The sequence below is a fragment of the Bufo gargarizans genome, chromosome 6 (assembly GCF_014858855.1).
Source record: "Bufo gargarizans isolate SCDJY-AF-19 chromosome 6, ASM1485885v1, whole genome shotgun sequence".
Taxonomy (NCBI): domain Eukaryota; kingdom Metazoa; phylum Chordata; class Amphibia; order Anura; family Bufonidae; genus Bufo; species Bufo gargarizans.
The window spans coordinates 123,447,212-123,466,229 of NC_058085.1; the positions used below are offsets into that span (position 1 = coordinate 123,447,212).

General features: G+C 44.6%; 1 protein-coding gene across 4 annotated transcripts in view; it reads right to left on the minus strand.

The window, feature by feature from the left end:
* KRT222 (keratin 222) overlaps positions 1 to 19,018 on the minus strand; it is a 71,371-nt gene that overhangs the window by 39,912 nt on the left and 12,441 nt on the right. For 2 of the 4 annotated variants that reach the window (XM_044298074.1, XM_044298075.1), the window contains exons 3-4: positions 6,047 to 6,278; positions 297 to 379 (exon numbers count right to left, since the gene is read on the minus strand). In XM_044298074.1, the coding sequence (XP_044154009.1) occupies positions 297 to 379; positions 6,047 to 6,278 (315 nt within the window). Of the gene's footprint in view, positions 1 to 296; positions 380 to 6,046; positions 6,279 to 15,310; positions 15,323 to 15,856; positions 16,396 to 19,018 lie in introns of those variants that run through there. The other 2 variants (XM_044298076.1, XM_044298077.1) reach the window with 2 other exon arrangements.

Here is a 19,018-nt window from a genome sequence, read left to right on the forward strand (position 1 = left end):
TCACAGAGTCACCCAGACTTCCTAGCAATGCATAGTCTCGACTCTCTGCCCCGCCTTTCTTTTCCTGTCTCTGTACACATGGCTTTGTGTGATCTATGGGACTGACAGCCTGTGAGTGAAAAGCTAGCAAACCCAAGCCGAGTCCTGAAGGATATATAGGTCATAACAATGTCTATAAATCATGCAGATGAGTTTCACAGTTTTGCACAATACATATTGTTGGCGCCACTCTAATTATATTCATTAGTTGTTGCAAAAATGTCTAATCAATTTGTTTAGGAAATATAATGATATACCTTTGTTTAAGCCGGGCAAGATCCGTGCTGCATTTGTCAATTTCCAAAGATGTTTTTGCATTTTCCATGACCATTTTATGGATCTGTTGATAGAACATTATATGATGACGTGCTGTGCACAGTTATTAGTTTAATTTACATTACATTGTGGATGTTGATACCGTCTATTTTATCGGAGAGCCATATCTGTATTAGTGTCTTCTGATTCTTATTTGCTTATATTGATCTATTGCATACCATAGGCTTTATTCACACAGTCAGTGTTTGTTCAGTGATTTCCATCAGTGATTGTGAGTCAAAACCAGGAGTCTCCACAGGGATAAGGTATAAGGGAAAGATCTGCTCCTGTTTGGAGTTTAGAGCCGCACCTGGTTTTGACTCACAATCACTGATGGAAATCACTGACCAAAACACTGACGTGTGAATAAGACCTCAGGCTACATGCACACGACAGGGAAAAACAGACATGTGATGGAGGTTTTTTTTAATGGCCATCACAAGTCTGTTTTAAGATCAATGGTAGTCTATGGGGTTATTCACATGGCAGCTTTTTTGACGGCCAGTGAATAACGAACATCAAAAAATAGAACATGCTCTATCTTGTCCGTTTTTCACTGACTGACTGCCCCATACAATTGAATAGGTCAGTTTTTAACGTCCATTTCTCAGAAAGGCATCAGTGAAGCAAAGTCCATTAGAAATGGACAGTTTTGTTTTTAACTGACTTTTTATTCACGTGTACATGCAGCCTTACTCTGGCTAGTGCTGCAGCGAGGTGGCAATACCTCTGTAATCCACAATTCCTGTTTGGTATTGTTTTTACTATACATGTCTTTCATATATTGGTTGTTTGGTGCTAATAAAGTATTTAATACAGTATTTTGCGTAGCACGCCTTATCTTGCTGAATACATAGCTGTGCCCACCCTCTAACCTCTTATACCATAACGATTCTTTTGTAAGGCATAGTGGTTCTTAGGTGTAATGTTCTTGGCATGCCAGCCAACCTAGTGGGGAGCCTCAATCACCAGGAATGGTATGGAGCTACATGGCCTTTTCCCCAGAACAGCAGTAGAATCCACTAGGACAAATGTGCCGTATTTCTATCAAGGAAATTGTGTCAAGACTGTTTAAAGGACAGCCCTTCTCACCAAGAGTTGTCACTGCCAGCATCTGAGCCTAGTGTTATTCGCACTGACAGCATAGGCATTGCTGCCAATACAAGTAGAAGGCTGGTATGGTGCTAGGGGTACTTAGTGGAACAGCTGACAGTCACTGAAAATCAGGGACCTTCAAAAAGAACTCTTAAAGATGTCATCCTATGACTAATGTAAAAAATGAAAATAAGACATATAACACATGACAGTTTCTAACAAAGCCAGAACCAGCCCTGTACCTCACATGGATCCAGAGATCTCCCCATTCATTTCTCTACTAGATTTATATCAATCTGACAGCTCAGGGGGAGTGTCTTTTCTACTGCAGCTAAGTAGGCGTGTCTCAGCTCTCCCTATCACAGCTCTGGAGGCAGTTGAAAGATGAAACTGAGCATGTGCGGCCTTCTCAGTGAGCCGGACAAAGAAATAAGAAATTAAGTGGCGCTAAACAGATACATTTAATGGAATAACTCAGTGGCTATACAAATTTTTTTATTACATGCAATTACAAAAGTATTCAGATCCAGGTGCTGGTTTGAAAACTGTAGAATATTTTTCATGGGACAACCCCTTTAAGGGGGTGCTGCTCAAAAGACCACAACATCCCTGTAATAGAAAAGGGACAGTCAAAGAACTGCCCTGTCAGTAAAGACTGGATTAGCACTAGTAATGTCATTCGACTGTATGTTAGCAGCCATGGGTGTTACTACTGTTTAGTAAAAGACTGCTGCACTTTAATGCTGCCTATGTTTGAAACCCATTTAATTTTTATCCCACATGTGCCAACCAACTGGTTTGATGTTATACTAGTCCTGAGCTGTTATAGTCCCTAGCAGTCCCCTGGTTTTCAATCTTTAGCCCCTATACAAGGATCTGGTCTTTGCTGCAGGGGAGCCACCGAGTCACTGCCTCTTGGAATAGTCTCGGTGTAGTTGCACTTGCAGCGGACACACACGGGTCAGAGGCTTCAGTGCAAATCACCAGAGACACAGGCAAAGTACACAGACAGAAGCAGGCAGAGAACAGGCTGGTAGAGTACATGAAACACCTAGACAAACACAGACTGAACCAGCCAAGGTTAGGCAAACAGAGTACATATTAATCCACAGACCAGACACAGGGTAATAACTGCCAAACTAGTTCAGAATTCAGACACAGACAGAACCTGAACAGATCCAAATACAATCTGGAGAGACCAGACAGACAGATATAAGGTTCAACACAGAACAAGCAGATAGAATCTAAACAGATCCAAACAGAACTTGTTGTATAACCGGGACAGCGTAGGTTAACCTGAGCAGTACTGAACTGAAGTGAGATACAAAACACAATGGTCACAGTTTACACACACAATAAACCAACACAGGACACACTGAACAGTGGTGAACATGATTCTCTTTATAAACTCTTTTGAGATGGTTTTATAACCTTTTCTATCCTAATGAGCATCAACACCTATTCTTCTGAGGTCCTCAGAAATCTTCTTTGTTTGTGCTGTGAGACATGTCCCCAAACGTGCTGTGAAGATCAGACTGAGATAGAGCCTTGTATGTTCTATAAATAAAACAGATCGCCCACTCACACCTGATTGTCATCCCATTGATTGAAAAGACCTGACTCGTTCACCTTTATTATTATTATTTATTTCAAATTGTCTGCTACCCCTAAAGTTTCACATACTTTGCCACTCACAAACGTGATATAGGATCATTTTCCTTAGTAAATTAATGACCCAGTCTAATATTTTGACTCGTTTGTTTGATTTAGTTATATTTTTCTTTTAAGCTTATTTGAAAATCTGATGTAGTTCTAGGTCAATTTTTTATAGAAATATAGAAAATTCTGAAGTGTTCACAAGCTTTCAAGCACCACTGTATTAGTGACAGAAGTTGTAAGCTGTTGGTGAGTGTTATCATAGGGACATTGCATTCCATTCACATCTAACTGACTTGAATGGCAGCACTTAGGATGTAAATACAGAAAACTGCCCCTATGACAATACTGGATCACCATAACACAGAATAAGGCTACTTTCACACTTGCGGCAGGATGGATCTGACAGGCTGTTCACCATGTCGGATCCGTCCTGCGGCTATTTCGCCGTGTCGCCGGACCGCCGCTCCGTCTCCATTGACTATAATGGGAACGGGGGTGGAGCGGCGGTGCACGGCAAAATGCCGCCCGACTAAAATTACTGCATGTCAGGCTTTTTAGTCTGGCGGTTTTCGCCGTGCTGCGCCGGAGCTCCGTCCCCGTCCCCATTATAGTCAATGGGGATGGAGCGGCGGTCCGGCCGCACGGCAAAATAGCCGCAGGACGGATCCGACATGGTGAACAGCCTGTCGGATCCGTCCTGCTGCAAGTGTGAGAGTACCCTAAGAAACAGGAGGTTTTGTCATGAGCACATGAGAAAAGCACTGTTGACATTGCATGGGCATTTTTGTTTTCAAGACATTAATGTAAAGACAAAGAAAAAAAAATTGATAAGCACATCCTGCAGACGCACGTGGCCAAATCGAAAAAATAAAAGAAAAAACATAATATAATAGGACTCTATAAACGTAAAAATCTGTGATCTGTATATAATCTAATACCATCAGAGGTGCATTGGCCATAGACCCTACAGGGAAGTTTAAAGGGAAAGAAGTGTCAAGGGAGCTGCCTGAGCCCTCATTACAGGCTGCCAAAGCCCTCTTTTATTAATACTAGGAGCATCAGGTACTTATGCCCCTGGCCGACATCCACAGGTGCCCTCTTGAATTCAACTGTATCACCATCCTCAGGACAGTGATACAGTGGAGAACTGCGATGCAGGTGGCAGTGTTTTGTGCTGCACTGTGGTATTTGGTTCGGCTGGGGTGGCAATTTGTGCTGCACTTTGGTATTTGGTTCGGCTGGGGTTGTATTTTGTACTGCTGGCCCTGCCTACTTCTGTTGTCCAATCTGGATCCACCTTCTACATGCGGCCACTTTTAGTTTTTTTTCCAAGGCCACTTTAAGTTCCTAGTCCGCCCCTGAATACCACTGCTTAGGAAATATATTTTGATCAAAAATATCTGTGACCACCTGCCATGGCAAGGTGACTTTTGTCTGGATGAGAACCTACTCTATTTAATACCTGTCTTTATGCCATTGGGCATCTAATTCCAGGAGAGCAGGACCCACACATATACTGTGCCTGCTACAAGGCAATAGTGAGGCTTATATAGAGAGAATTGTGGGAGATTTTTTATTTTTTGTGTGTAGTACTAATGATTGTATATATAGGCCCTGAAGGGAAACTCCACTGATGAGAAGCTACAGCCCCACCCCCAGCTCTTCTGACAGCAAACAGCCATATTTATACTATATAATATTAATGTAATCAATGTTTCCTAATATGTATATGTTACAGTAAAGTAATTACACCTCAGACTTCCAGTATGAATTCTGTCATAGATCCTCAGCATAGTAATTACCGATTAAGGTGACTATTCTAATTTATGCACTAGTAATGCCAACATGTTCTAATAGTCCACAGCCTCTTGAGTATGGCTTTGGTGGTTATTATTTGTCAGGATTTGTTAAACACCGATAATTATTACAAGAAAATCATTAGTGACTCGCTTACAAATTATTATGTCTATTGGCAGGCACAGGTGTAGTGATTTCATCTGAAAGGTGTGGCATTTTATTACCATGTGTAATCAATGACAGACTTCAAACCTTAAAGGCATCATTCTGTCTTATGCCCATCAGAGCTATGCTGAAGCAGTTGGAACCACTCAGTCCTCATCCATCCATAGGCAGGGCATGCATATGTGGACAACCAGCCTGTACATGTGAAGGGGTTGTCTCAAATGGACAGCCCACTTTAAAAATGAAGCCCCAACATTAATCACCCTATTGCTCTGCATAAAGCTACATGCACACGAACGTTGTTTGTTTCCGTATCCGTTCAGTTGTTTTTTTGCGGATAGGATGCAGACCCATTGATTTCAATAGGTCTGCAAAAAATGAGGACATCCGCATCTGTATGTCCATTCTGTAGCCCCGCAAAAAAAATATAACATGTCTTATACTTGTCTGTTTTAGGCATTGTTACAATGGATCCACAAAAAAGACCGGATGGAATGCAGATGTTATATTGCGGACCGCAAAACACATACGGTGGTGTGCATGTAGCCTAAGGCTGCTGAAACCCAGGTGAAGATGATGCTGGAGGAGACTATGTAGCTAAATAAGCTGCTGTTTTAATCATCCTCCACTATTTATATTATAGGGAGCCTAGAGTGGTGGATCTAGAATGTCCTAGTAGTACATATATACAGAGGTTGCCATGTTCAATTATTGGGAGTATTGAGAATGACTATTACCAACTTCACAACCATAGAGAATGCATAGCTGTCAGGTCATGGTTGACAAGATAGTTTTAGGAAATCCAATAGACCAAGCAAACTAGGAGACTAGGTCTTTCTGATTTAATGAATTGCCCAAACAATATGAAGGGATACCCCATTGTGGGAATCAAGGAGATTGACCCTAACTTAGGTTTGTGGTCCTTCTTACAACTGATCCCTGTTCCATAATATGACTAGAACCATGTAACACTCACGGATTGGAGGAGATCTTGGCTCTCTTTCTCCTTCTCATCCCAGGTAGGAAATTGTTGTTCACTTTTCATTAATTGCTCTTCAATTTTGTTGTGTAATGCAATATTTGATTGTTCCAGGCACTGACAGTGCTTCATAAAATCAGCAAGTCTCTCATTGAGCTGTCTCATTGTCTCTTTCTGATCGGTTGATGAGAAGCCATTATCCGTTGACATCATCACAAGCTTTTTCAAGCTGAAATTTAGAATATTCACAGTATTAATTATGGGAAGGTACAGAACATCTCAAGCTCTGGAGGACCAGTCATGTCTAGCAATTACAAAGACATCTCATTGTCTTGAATGACATTGTATAATGCTTTATTTCCACCTTGATGGTGCTGGAGTAAAATCAAACACTTACTGGCAGATTTTGCCACAGATTAAAGATTATTTTAGGGGGTCTTTGCAGCGGGGGACACTTTTTTTTAATCAACTTATTGCCGAGGATCTTTCCTGACAAATAAATGCCCAAAGCAGAGAAAACTTTAAACAGAACTGTTCTGAACAATTTGACTTAAAGGGGTTATCCAAACCCCATAATGCCCATCAAAATGCCTGGGCACCACATACAGATAATACTTCACCCGCTCCCCAACACCCGCGTCACTCCTGGTGCCCGCACAACCGCCACTGTATCTCCCCGTCTCGCGGATCAAAACACCTGGTGACGGCGGTGGTGGTGGGGGGTGGCGTGCAGCCAATAGCAGGCCCCGACGGGCGGGTGACACCAGGAAGGCTCGTTACGGTTGTGGCCTGCTATTGGCAGCCTCCCCCATGCTGGATTTTTTCAGCCGTGAAGGAATCAGAAATGATGTGGGTTCCGGAGAGCGGTGTAAGTATAACCTGTTAGGGCACAGGCATTTTTGGGTTGGATAACCCCTTTTAAGGGAACCTCTGTCATCAAATTTATGGTGTCCATATTAAAGGCAGAATAAAGTAGAGACAGGTGAATTGATTTCAGCAGTCTGTCATTTATAAGTTAAAAGTAAGTGGTTGCCGAAAATCAATATCATAATTATTGCAGACTGGGCCTGGAAAAGAGTCTGGCCACAGGAGAAGAGTCCTGGTTATTCATGATGTCCTGCTCTCCCTGTTGATGACTGACAGTCTTCTACCGAGTTTTCTCCTTTTCTCTCTAGGAGAGAACTGCCAATCATCAGCAGATGGACAAGAGAGCAGAAGATTATGGATAAGCAGGACTCTTCTCAGGTAGATGTGACTCTTCTCAAGGCCTGGGCTGCAGTGATTATGATGCAGGTTCTCAGCAACCACTTACTTTTAGCTCATTAGTAACACACCGCTGAAATCAGCATTTCTGTCACTATTTTATACTGCCCTTAATTTTATGACAGGTTCCCTTTGAGCTCGTGTGATCATAATATTGTGCCAAAACACTAGACAGCCTTCACCAGTGATTTTGGTCATCATTGGAATCTCATGGAAAATGTACAATGGGGGTCATTTATTATCCAGAAATGCGGCTATATTCCAGCGCAGATTGCGGCGTAAAGGTTATTTGCACTGCAATCTGCAACTTTTCTCCCCTCACGCCAGGTCTAAAAAGGTGGGCGAGGCGTGGGTGGGGAATGGGACAGGCCGGCGGGCCTGTCTCCTTCATCATTTTCTACACCTGTTTTAGGCGTAGAAAATAGTCTAGGAAGCTCGGAAGATGTCTTACATTTAGAACTGGCGCTGGATGTAGGCAGTTATGTTAAGACTGGCGCCTCTTCATAATTTCCTCTAAAGTTGGGGGCCAGTCTTAATAAATGGCCCCCAATTTATTAAAATAGGAAAACAAAGTTGTAAAGCCTCAATTACACTGCAGTATTTTGGTCAGTGATTTCCATGAGTGATTTTGAGCCAAAACCAGGAGTGGAGCCTCCACAGACATAAGGTATAAGGGAAAGATCTGCACCTGTTCTGTGTTTAGACCCGCACCTGGTTTTGGCTCAAAATCACTGATGGAAATCACTGACCGAACACTGACTGTGTAAATGAGGCCTAATGTAAATTGCAGTAATGTCATTGAGGCGTCACAGTGGAGACTAACCTTAATTAGGTATCATTGGCAGTATATTAGTATTGACTAAGGCTGGCCTTAGACTTTAGATAGCTATCCCTTATGACATATGCACGCTTGCTAAGTTTGCATGTGTTCTGAATGGGGACAGAAAGCTGCTGCTGGAAAACCCTGCCTGCACCTTATTTCCCTTGTGAATAAAAGGATCGGGCATGTTAAATTTCAAAGTTGGGACACCCTCATAGACATTAGATGGTTGGTCAGTCATATGGGCCAGATATATACACAAGTAGTTGCTTGACAGATCATACATTAGCAATTAGAAGAGATGAGCGAATCGAAGCTGACAAAGTGGAATTCGATCCGAATTTCTGGAAACATTTGATTCCCACTGAAGCTCAATTTTCTCGCGCTTCGTGGTAATGAATAGTGATGAGCGGCAGGGGTCAAATTCAAATTCGTCATATTTCGCAAATATTTTTTACAATATTTGTGATATATTCGCGAATTCGTATATTTGTTATATTCTACATTGGGTTTTTTTTACGTGAAAATCGGCATGGTAATGATCGCGTAATATGGGAATATTGCGCGCTCAATACAGGCGTGGGTCAAAAACGAATATATAGCATTATAGAATATAGTGCTATATATTTGTTTTTAGAATAGTCGTCATTTTTTCCGTCTGAACACATGATTCCTCCCTGCTTCATGCTTGTGGTTCAATGAGTCATTGGCCCACAAGCAACTTAAAGGGAACCTGTCACCGGGATTTTGTGTATAGAGCTGAGGACATGGGTTGCTAGATGGCCGCTAGCACATCCGCAATATCCAGTCCCCATAGCTCTGTGTGCTTTTATTGTGTGAAAAAAAACGATTTGATACATATGCAAATGAACCTGAGATGAGTCCTGTATGTGAGATGAGTCAGGGACAGGACTCATCTCAGGTTAATTTGCATATGTATAAAATAATTTTTTTCCCACAATAAAAGCACACAGAGCTATGGGGACTGGATATTGCGGATGTGCTAGCGGCCATCTAGCAACCCATGTCCTCAGCTCTATACACAAAATTCCGGTGACAGGTTCCCTTTAAGCAGGGAGGAATCATGACTTCAGATGGAAAGAAAATGACGAATATTCAAAAAAACTAATATATAGCACTATATTCAATATAGTGCTATATATTTGTTTTTTAGAATATTCGTCATTTTTTCCATCTGAACAGTCAGATGGAAAAAATGACGAATATTCTAACAAACTTATGATTCCTCCCTGCTTAAATTGCTTGTGGGCCAATGACTCATTGGCCCACAAGCAAAAAGCAGGGAGGAATCATGTGTTCAGATGGAAAAAAATTACGAAATATTTATCATTACGAATATATAGCACTATAATCTAAACATTAAAATAGTAACGAATCACATTTTTTCCTAAAATCGCTGCTGCACGTGTGAGGACACGGAGAAAGGAACTCTGGGAAGGCAGGATTACCCATAATGCTATGCATGCAGCAAATCAGCTGCCAGACAGCCCTGTGATGTCACAGCCCTATAAATAGCAGCAGCCATCTTAGATTCTGCCATTTACCAGTGTACTTAGTGCAGGTAGAGACGTCAGCAGGCGCTAGGGAAAGTGTTAGAAAAAACTTCATTGTGCTAAAAAAATTATTTACAAGTGCAGGGAAAGATTATTCAAGGTGTAGGGAGAGGATAGGGAGGAATCATTCCAGAGCATTTATGTGGAACAGGGTTCAGTAGGGGAGGTTACAGCCTGGGTAATAGGAACAATAATATTATGCCTTGCAGCACTGACTGGGAAATTGCCATTATACAGCTCTGTAATTCCAGCAAACTGTTCTTATTAGGGTGCAAGTGCTGTTTGATACAGGCATTAACGGTTTATTACAAGGAAATATTTCTACGTCTGTTTTGCCTTTGTCCGGTGCATATGTTATATGCTCTAAAGCATTTTTTGGCTTGTATTAGTGGGAAAAAAGGGCTTATTAGCCGTTGTGTGTGGTGCTAAAATTACAGCCCTTTTTATCGTGTATTAGTGGCAAAAGTTAAATATATTTGCCGTTCAGCTGTGCAGGTATATAGAAATACTGATGGATTACTGACCAAATGCTGACTGAGTGAAGGCGGATGCTCAACAGATAGGATCCGTTTTTTGTGGGTTATTGTTCTGACGGATCAGAGGAAAGGCAAAATAATCAGGGACGTCAACATAAACTTACTGCTGACACCCTCTCCACTCTGTCAGGGGGCTCGACCGGACACCTCAGGGGGGATGTATGGTGAGTGTACTAGTGATGAGATGCCAAAGATAGTAGTACTCACAGCTCAGTTGTCCCCTGGGGCTGGCGTGCAATGGATGAGAAGACAGCCCTAAATCCTCCGGGGCAGTCTCTATTGCAGGGAACACCAGCAAGATGGAAGTTGAGGTGTTCTTGTTGGCAATGTGTATGCTTAGGGTGCTTTGGTGGCTGGGCCCATGTGTTGAGTTTGTGACACCAGCACCGCCAGGTGCAATGAGGAGATGGAGTGGAATGACGAGGGAGGCAATGGTTGAACCAAACAGGAACTTTACTTGTAAATTGTAGTTTTGCAATAAATATTATCCATTAGCAGCACTTTGTCATAAATACAGATGGTAAAACTGTAAATTCCCATACCAGGCTCAGTGAGGTGGTGTCTATAGGTTCCAGCTCCACTGTATAGAAATGATGATCTTAATTATACTTGGTTCCTGATGTTGCTTTTGTTACTCAGCCTTTCAATAGTAGTCTAGATCCTCTGTAAGTTAGTATTCTGACATCGCCTTTCTGTCCTTGATTATGATGGGCAGCTTGTACCTTAGAAACTCTCCACCTAATGCAAAGGTGACTAAAACCTGATAAACGACTGTTATCTTCCTTTGCCAATACTCTATAGTTCAGAAATCCAGCAACCCAAAGGCGGTCTCTCTTACGGCAGGCAAACTCTCTGCTCCATTCTTTGAAGCGGTTGCAGTAGGTACAGCAATTATTCCCTAAGTCCCCGGAGGGTTCCTACTAGTGAAATTACAGTTACGGATCAATAATTCTTAGGCTGGAACTACATGGGCTGATTTAGCTTCACTCTCTGGGGCAAGGCCCAGAGGACAGAGCCAAACGATAGCTAATAGGGCCACAAAAGTCATTTTAAGGACTGGCATAGGTGTGCTATCAATAGGTGTGATATAGAGGGTGTGTTATACTTATAATATACTTTCTAACATAGAAATTATATTATAGTGTATTTGTATTGTGCAGCAGTTGTATGCGGTTCTGCTGCGATACCGCAGCTAGATAGAGGGACAAAAGTTATTGGAGCAACTAATTGCAACGGGTGTGATATACCTGTTGCCCCCAAAAAAACTTCTTGAGGGCTGCGATATACCTTCTTCCACAAAATCCTGACTGAGGGGTGCTATATACCTGTTTCTGCCAAATACTGATTGAGGGGTGCTATATACCAATTTCTGCCAAATACTGATTGAGGGGTGCTATATACTTGTTTCCACCAAATACTGATTGAGGGGTGCCATATACCTTCTTCCACAAAATACTGATTGAGGGGTGCTATTGCTATACCGTATTTTTCGCCCCATAAGAGGCACTTTTTCTTCCCCCAAAACGGGGGAGAAATGCCCCTGCGTCTTATGGGGCGAATGCTTGCCGTTTTTACATCGCAAGCTGCGATGTAGATGCGAGCGGGGACTCGGGGAGGGACTGGGAGGAGGAGCTGTGGCCGGCAATAGCGGCGGGGCGGTGCAGTCAGTGTGGTATCCCCGCCCCGCCGCTCCGGTATAGTAATTTAAGATGTCATAATCATTTATTGGTTATTAAACATGCCCCCTCAGTCGTATTACTACCTTATATCCTAATCGCATCTGTAGAATTCATGCAGGCCAGGCGGGCAGCAGCAAGTCTTGTCATGTGCCTGCGCCGCCTACTTTATGAATGAAGCAGGCGGCGCAGGCAAGTGACGTCACTGAGGGACGCGCCGGCCGCCCGCATGGCCTGCCTGACACTGTTACAGGGGGATCTGTGGATGACGGACACTGTTACAGGGGGATCTGTGGATGACGGACACTGTTACAGGGGGATCTGTGGATGACGGACACTGTTACAGGGGGATCTGTGGATGACGGACACTGTTACAGGGGGATCTGTGGCTGGCACTGTTACAGGGCTGCGATCTGTGGATGGCACAGTTATGGGCTGGGGGGGGGTCTGTGGATGTCACTGTTATGGGCTGGGGGGGTCTGTGGATGGCACATATATAACAGTGCCACCCACAGATCCCCCCAGCCCATAACAGTGCCACCCACAGATCCACCCAGCCCATAACAGTGCCAGCCACAGATCCCCCCCCTGTAACAGTGCCAGCCACAGATCCCCCTGTAACAGTGTCCGTCATCCACAGATCCCCCTGTAACAGTGTCCGTCATCCACAGATCCCCCTGTAACAGTGTCCGTCATCCACAGATCCCCCTGTAACAGTGTCCGTCATCCACAGATCCCCCTGTAACAGTGTCCGTCATCCACAGATCCCCCTGTAACAGTGTCCGTCATCCACAGATCCCCCTGTAACAGTGTCCGTCATCCACAGATCCCCCTGTAACAGTGTCCGTCATCCACAGATCCCCCTGTAACAGTGTCCGTCATCCACAGATCCCCCTGTAACAGTGTCCGTCATCCACAGATCCCCCTGTAACAGTGTCCGTCATCCACAGATCCCCCTGTAACAGTGTCCGTCATCCACAGATCCCCCCGTAACAGTGTCCGTCATCCACAGATCCCCCCCATAACAGTGTCCGTCATCCACAGATCCCCCCCATAACAGTGTCCGTCATCCACAGATCCCCAGTAATAGTGCCATCCACAGACCACCATTAGTTCCAAACCCACCAAACACACAGCACACCTTTTTGGTTAAAAATATTTTTTTTCTTATTTTCCTCCCCAAAAACCCAGGTGCGTCTTATGGGCCGGTGCGTCTTATAGGGCGAAAAATACGGTATATACCTTCTTACACCAAATACTGATTGAGGGCTGCGATACACCTGCTTCCACAAAATACTAATTAAGGGGTGCCATATACCTTCTGCCACAAAATCCTGATTGAGGGGTGCTATATACCTGTTTCCGCCAAATACTAATTGAGGGGTGCCATATACCTTCTGCCACAAAATCCTGATTGAGGGGTGCTATATACCTGTTTCCGCCAAATACTGATTGAGGGGTGCTGTATATCAGTTTCTGCCAAATACTGATTGAGGGGTGCTATATACCTTCTTCCACAAAATACTGATTGAGGGGTGCCATATAGCTGTTTCCACCAAATACCGATTGAGGGGTGCTATATACCTGTTTCCACCAAATACTGATTGAGGGGTGCCATATACCTTCTTCCACTAAATACTGATTGAGGGGTGCTATTGCTATATACCTTCTTCCACCAAATACTGATTGAGGGCTGCGATACACCTGCTTTCACAAAATACTAATTGAGGGGTGCTATATACCTTCTGCCACAAAATCCTGATTCAGGGGTGCTGTATACCTGTTTCCGCCAAATACTGATTATGGGGTGCTATATAACAGTTTCTGCCAAATACTGATTGAGGGGTGGTGTATACCTTCTTTCACCAAATAGTGATTGAGGGGTGCTATATACCTGTTTCTGCCAAATACTGATTGAGGAGTAACTAATTGCAATGGGTGTGATATACCTGTTGCCCCCAAAAAACTTCTTGAGGGCTGCGATATACCTTCTTCCACAAAATCCTGATTGAGGGGTGCTATATACCTATTTCCGCCAAATACTGATTGAGGGGTGCTATATACCAATTTCTGCCAAATACTGATTGAGGGGTGCTATATACCTGTTTCCACCAAATACTGATTGAGGGGTGCCATATACCTTCTTCCACAAAATACTGATTGAGGGGTGCTATTGCTATATACCTTCTTACACCAAATACTGATTGAGGGCTGCGATACACCTGCTTCCACAAAATACTAATTGAGGGGTGCCATATACCTTCTGCCACAAAATCCTGATTGAGGGGTGCTATTGCTATATACCTTCTTCCACCAAATATTGATTGAGGGCTGCGATACACCTGCTTCCACAAAATACTAATTGAGGGGTGCCATATACCTTCTGCCACAAAATCCTGATTCAGGGGTGCTATATACCTGTTTCCGCCAAATACTGATTGAGGGGTGCTATATAACAGTTTCTGCCAAATACTGATTGAGGGGTGCTGTATACCTTCTTTCACCAAATAGTGATTGAGGGGTGCTCTATACCTGTTTCTGCCAAATACTGATTGAGGGGTGCTATATACCAGTTTCTGCCAAATACTGGTTAAGGTGTGCTATATACCGTCTTCCACAAAATACTGATTGAGGGGTGCTATTGCTATATAACTTCTTCCACCAAATACTGATTGAGGGCTGCTATACACCTACTTCCATAAAATACTGATTGAGGGGTGCCATATACCTGTTTCCGCCAAATACTGATTGAGGGGTGCTATATACCTGTTTCTGCCAAATACTGATTGAGGGGTGCTATATACCTCTTTCCGCCAAATACTGGTTGATGGGTGCCATATACCTTATTCCACAAAATACTGATTGAGGGGTGCTATTGCTATATACCTTCTTCCACCAAATACTGATTGAGGGCTGCGATACACCTGCTTCCACAAAATTCTGATTGAGGGGTGCCATATACCTGTTTCCGCCATATACTGATTGAGGGGTGCCATATACCTGTTTCCGCCATATACTGATTGAGGGGTGCTATACACCTGATTCCTCCAAATACTGATTGAGGGGTGCCATATACCTTCATCTACTAAATACTGATTGAGGGTTGCTATTGCTTTATACCTTCTCCCGCCAAATAAGGATTGAGCGCTGCAATATACCTGCTTCCACAAAATACTGATTGAGGGGTGCCATATACCTGTTTCTGCCAAATACTGATTGAGGGGTGCTATATATCTGTTTCCATTAAATACTGATTGAGGGGTGCCATATACCTTCTTCCACTAAATACTGATCTAGGGATGCTATTTCTATATACCTTCTTCCACCAAATACTGATTGAGGGCTGCAATACACCTGCTTCCACAAAATACTGATTAAGGGGTGCCATATACCTGTTTCCGCCAAATACTGATTGAGGGATGATATATACTTGTTTCCTCCAAATACTTATTGAGGGGTGCCATATACCTTCTTCCACGAAATTCTGATTGAGGGGTGCTATTGATATATACCTTTTTCTGCCAAATACTGATTGAGGGCTGCGATATGCCTTTTTCCACAAATACTGCTCTTCTCTACGGACTTAGGCAGAGGGTCATTTGAAAAATGACAGGCAGAGGAAGATGAGAAAATATAAGGTACAATTCCTGTTCAGATATTTTACCCTCTAGCGCTGCAAAATCCAGGACACAAGTAAGTAGAAATAGTCCACACAATGAAATAGGAAAAAAAGGATTGCGCTGCAGGAGAGTATGCTTAATAATTAAAGTCCAAAAATTATATATGTGTTCTATTGTCTATGGAAATCTTCAGTCAAATAGGTTCATCCATACACATCAAACACAGCTGCGGTGTGGAAATCTGAAATAAAATAGAAACCGCACTATGGTGTAGTAACTTCTCAAAAGGAGTGTCACCTGATAACAGGTTATACTCACAAGACTCAAATGGTATTAGGCGTAAAAAGCAGGCTCAGCGCTGTCATCCACCCAGGAACTGCACACCTTGGATGTCGTTCACTAGACCACACGGACGGGCAGGGTGCTTTACCGCTTATGTGAAATCTTGCACAAGCACAAGCAGGATCCCAAAATGAGCACCACTTTGGCAGGATATCACCGAACTCCACACTCTTCAAGGTCTCGGAGAAAAGATGTCAACCAATAGTGAAGTACGTACCACAGTGTTGAATAAAAAGGATTTATTATACTCACAAAGAACGCAAGTTTTGGAGCAAGTTAAAACAAGTACACAAAGCCCGACCCGGGTTTCGCCATGATGCTTCATCTGGAAGATGCAGACCTTTTTGCAGGGATGGTAGGTCCTAAGTGGGAATTTGGAGAAGGCACGCGGGATACAAAGGGCGCGCCAGAGTTAGCAACGGCTGCCACCCCGCGGTCTGACGACAGTACCCAGATCGGCCCAAGGAGGGTGGTCCCCGCTGTGGCTGCCTACACCGATATCTCTAATGTCAGTGGTGGTGAAGGTTATGATGATGATGTGTCGAGGAGGGGAGTTCAGAGGGAGAGAGGGAGCAGCAGATAGGGAAGGGACACATCCTGAACTTAGTCGTGCAGCGATTCATTGTCAAATACCCCGGGGTCCAGGACGTCTTGCGGCAGGCCAGGAAAATCTCCATTTTAGAAGATCTTACACAGCCATGGCTCGCCTTGCTGACTTTCAGCGGCGACACCACTTGCCCGTCAGACGTCTGATTTGTGAATGCTCGACGCGCTGGAACTCCACCTTGCATATGCTTGATAGGCTGCTCCAGCAGAAACGTGCCATTAACGACTACCTGTACAAACTCTGCGGCAGGACAGGTTCTGGGGAGCTTGTTTTTTTTTTCACAGCGCCAGTGGCTCCTCATGCACGACGCATGAAGACTTCTGCGCCCATTTGATGAGATTACCAAACTGGTAAGTCGCAGCCAGGGCACCATGAGTGACATCGTACCTTACGCCTTCTTTCTGGAGCGTGCATTGCGTCATGTCATTGATCAGGCCGTCGTGGAGCAGGAGCTGGAAGATGAGGAAGTCGCAATGCTGAATAAATTCCCAGGGGGGCTACTCCATCTGAGACAAGTCAGCAGGAGTCTGAAGAGGAGTCAGAGGAGTATGATGGTTGGGGGGAGGAGTAGGAGGAAGAATAGCATGCTTTAAACTTTTCTGGGATCCCTGGTGTTGTCCGTGGCTGGGGGGAGGAGACAGAGGACAACATTCTCCTGGGCGATGAGCAGGAGCCAGGGTGCTCCACCGCTTCCATTTTAGTGCAAATTGGGGCCTTCATGCTCCAGTGTTTGAAGAGGGACCCCCGTATAAAAGGCATAAAGGTCAAGGACCTGTACTGGGTGGCAACATACTTAGACCCCCGTACAAACACAAAATGGCGGACATGTTACCAGCATCACAGAGGGCTGTCAGAATGCAGCATTTCCAGGCCTTGCTGCGAGAGATGCTGCATTCTGCTGTTGCGGGCACTGGCAGAGCAATTTCCACCAACAGGTGCGGGTACCAATCCTACCACGTCCGCAAAAAGAGGGCAGTTTGAAGATGTGTTGGTTACTTCGGATATAAGATAATTCTTGCAGCCAACCCATCGACAGACGCCCTCTGGATCCAGCCTTAGGGAACGCCTAGACTGTCAGGTGTCCGACTACATTGGGTTAACGGCCGATGTGGACCCCCAGAGAAGCGAGGAACCCCTTGACTACTGGGTGTGCAGGCTTGAAGTGTGTCCAGAGCTGGCACAATTTGCCATGGAACTCTTGGCTTGCCCCGCGTCGATTGTCTTGCGGCAGGCCAGGAAAATCTCCATTTTAGAAGATCTTACACAGCCATGGCTCGCCTGGCTGACTTTCAGCGGCGACACCACTTGCCCGTCAGACGTCTGATTTGTGAATGCTCGACGCGCTGGAACTCCACCTTGCATATGCTTGATAGGCTGCTCCAGCAGAAACGTGCCGTTAACGACTACCTGTACAAACTCTGCGGCAGGACAGGTTCTGGGGAGCTTGTTTTTTTTTCACAGCACCAGTGGCTCCTCATGCACGATGCATGAAGACTTCTGCGCCCATTTGATGAGATCACCAAACTGGTAAGTCGCAGCCAGGGCACCATGAGTGACATCGTACCTTTACGCCTTCTTTCTGGAGCGTGCATTGCGTCATGTCATTGATCAGGCCATCGAGGAGCAGGAGCTGGAAGATGAGGAAGTCGCAATGCTGAATAAATTCCCAGGGGGGCTACTCCATCTGAGACAAGTCAGCAGTAGTCTGAAGAGGAGTCAGAGGAGTATGATGGCTGGGGGGAGGAGTAGGAGGAAGAATAGCATGCTTTAAACTTTTCTGGGATCCCTGGTGTTGTCCGTGGCTGGGGGGAGCAGACAGAGGACAACATTCTCCTGGGCGATGAGCAGGAGCCAGGGCGCTCCACCGCTTCCATTTTAGTGCAAATTGGGGCCTTCATGCTCCAGTGTTTGAAGAGGGACCCCCGTATAAAAGGCATAAAGGTCAAGGACCTGTACTGGGTGGCAACATACTTAGACCCCCGTACAAACACAAAATGGCGGACATGTTACCAGCATCACAGAGGGCTGTCAGAATGCAGCATTTCCAGGCCTTGCTGCGAGAGATGCTGCATTCTGCTGTTGCGGGCACTGGCAGAGCAATTTCCACCAACAGGTGCGGGTACCAATCCTACCACGCCCGCAAAAAGAGGGCAGTTTGAAGATGTGTTGGTTACTTCGGATATAAGATAATTCTTGCAGCCAACCCATCGACAGACGCCCTCTGGATCCAGCCTTAGGGAACGCCTAGACCGCCAGGTGTCCGACTACATTGGGTTAACGGCCGATGTGGACCCCCAGAGAAGCGAGGAACCCCTTGACTACTGGGTGTGCAGGCTTGAAGTGTGTCCAGAGCTGCCACAATTTGCCATGGAACTCTTGGCTTGCCCCTCGTCGATTGTCCTGTCAGAAAGGATGTTTAGCGCAGCAGTGGGGATTGTGATCGATAAGCACACTCGCCTAGCTCACGACAGTGTGGACTACCTCACATTTTTTTAAATGGATCTCGGAAGAATTCAACACCACGTGTAATT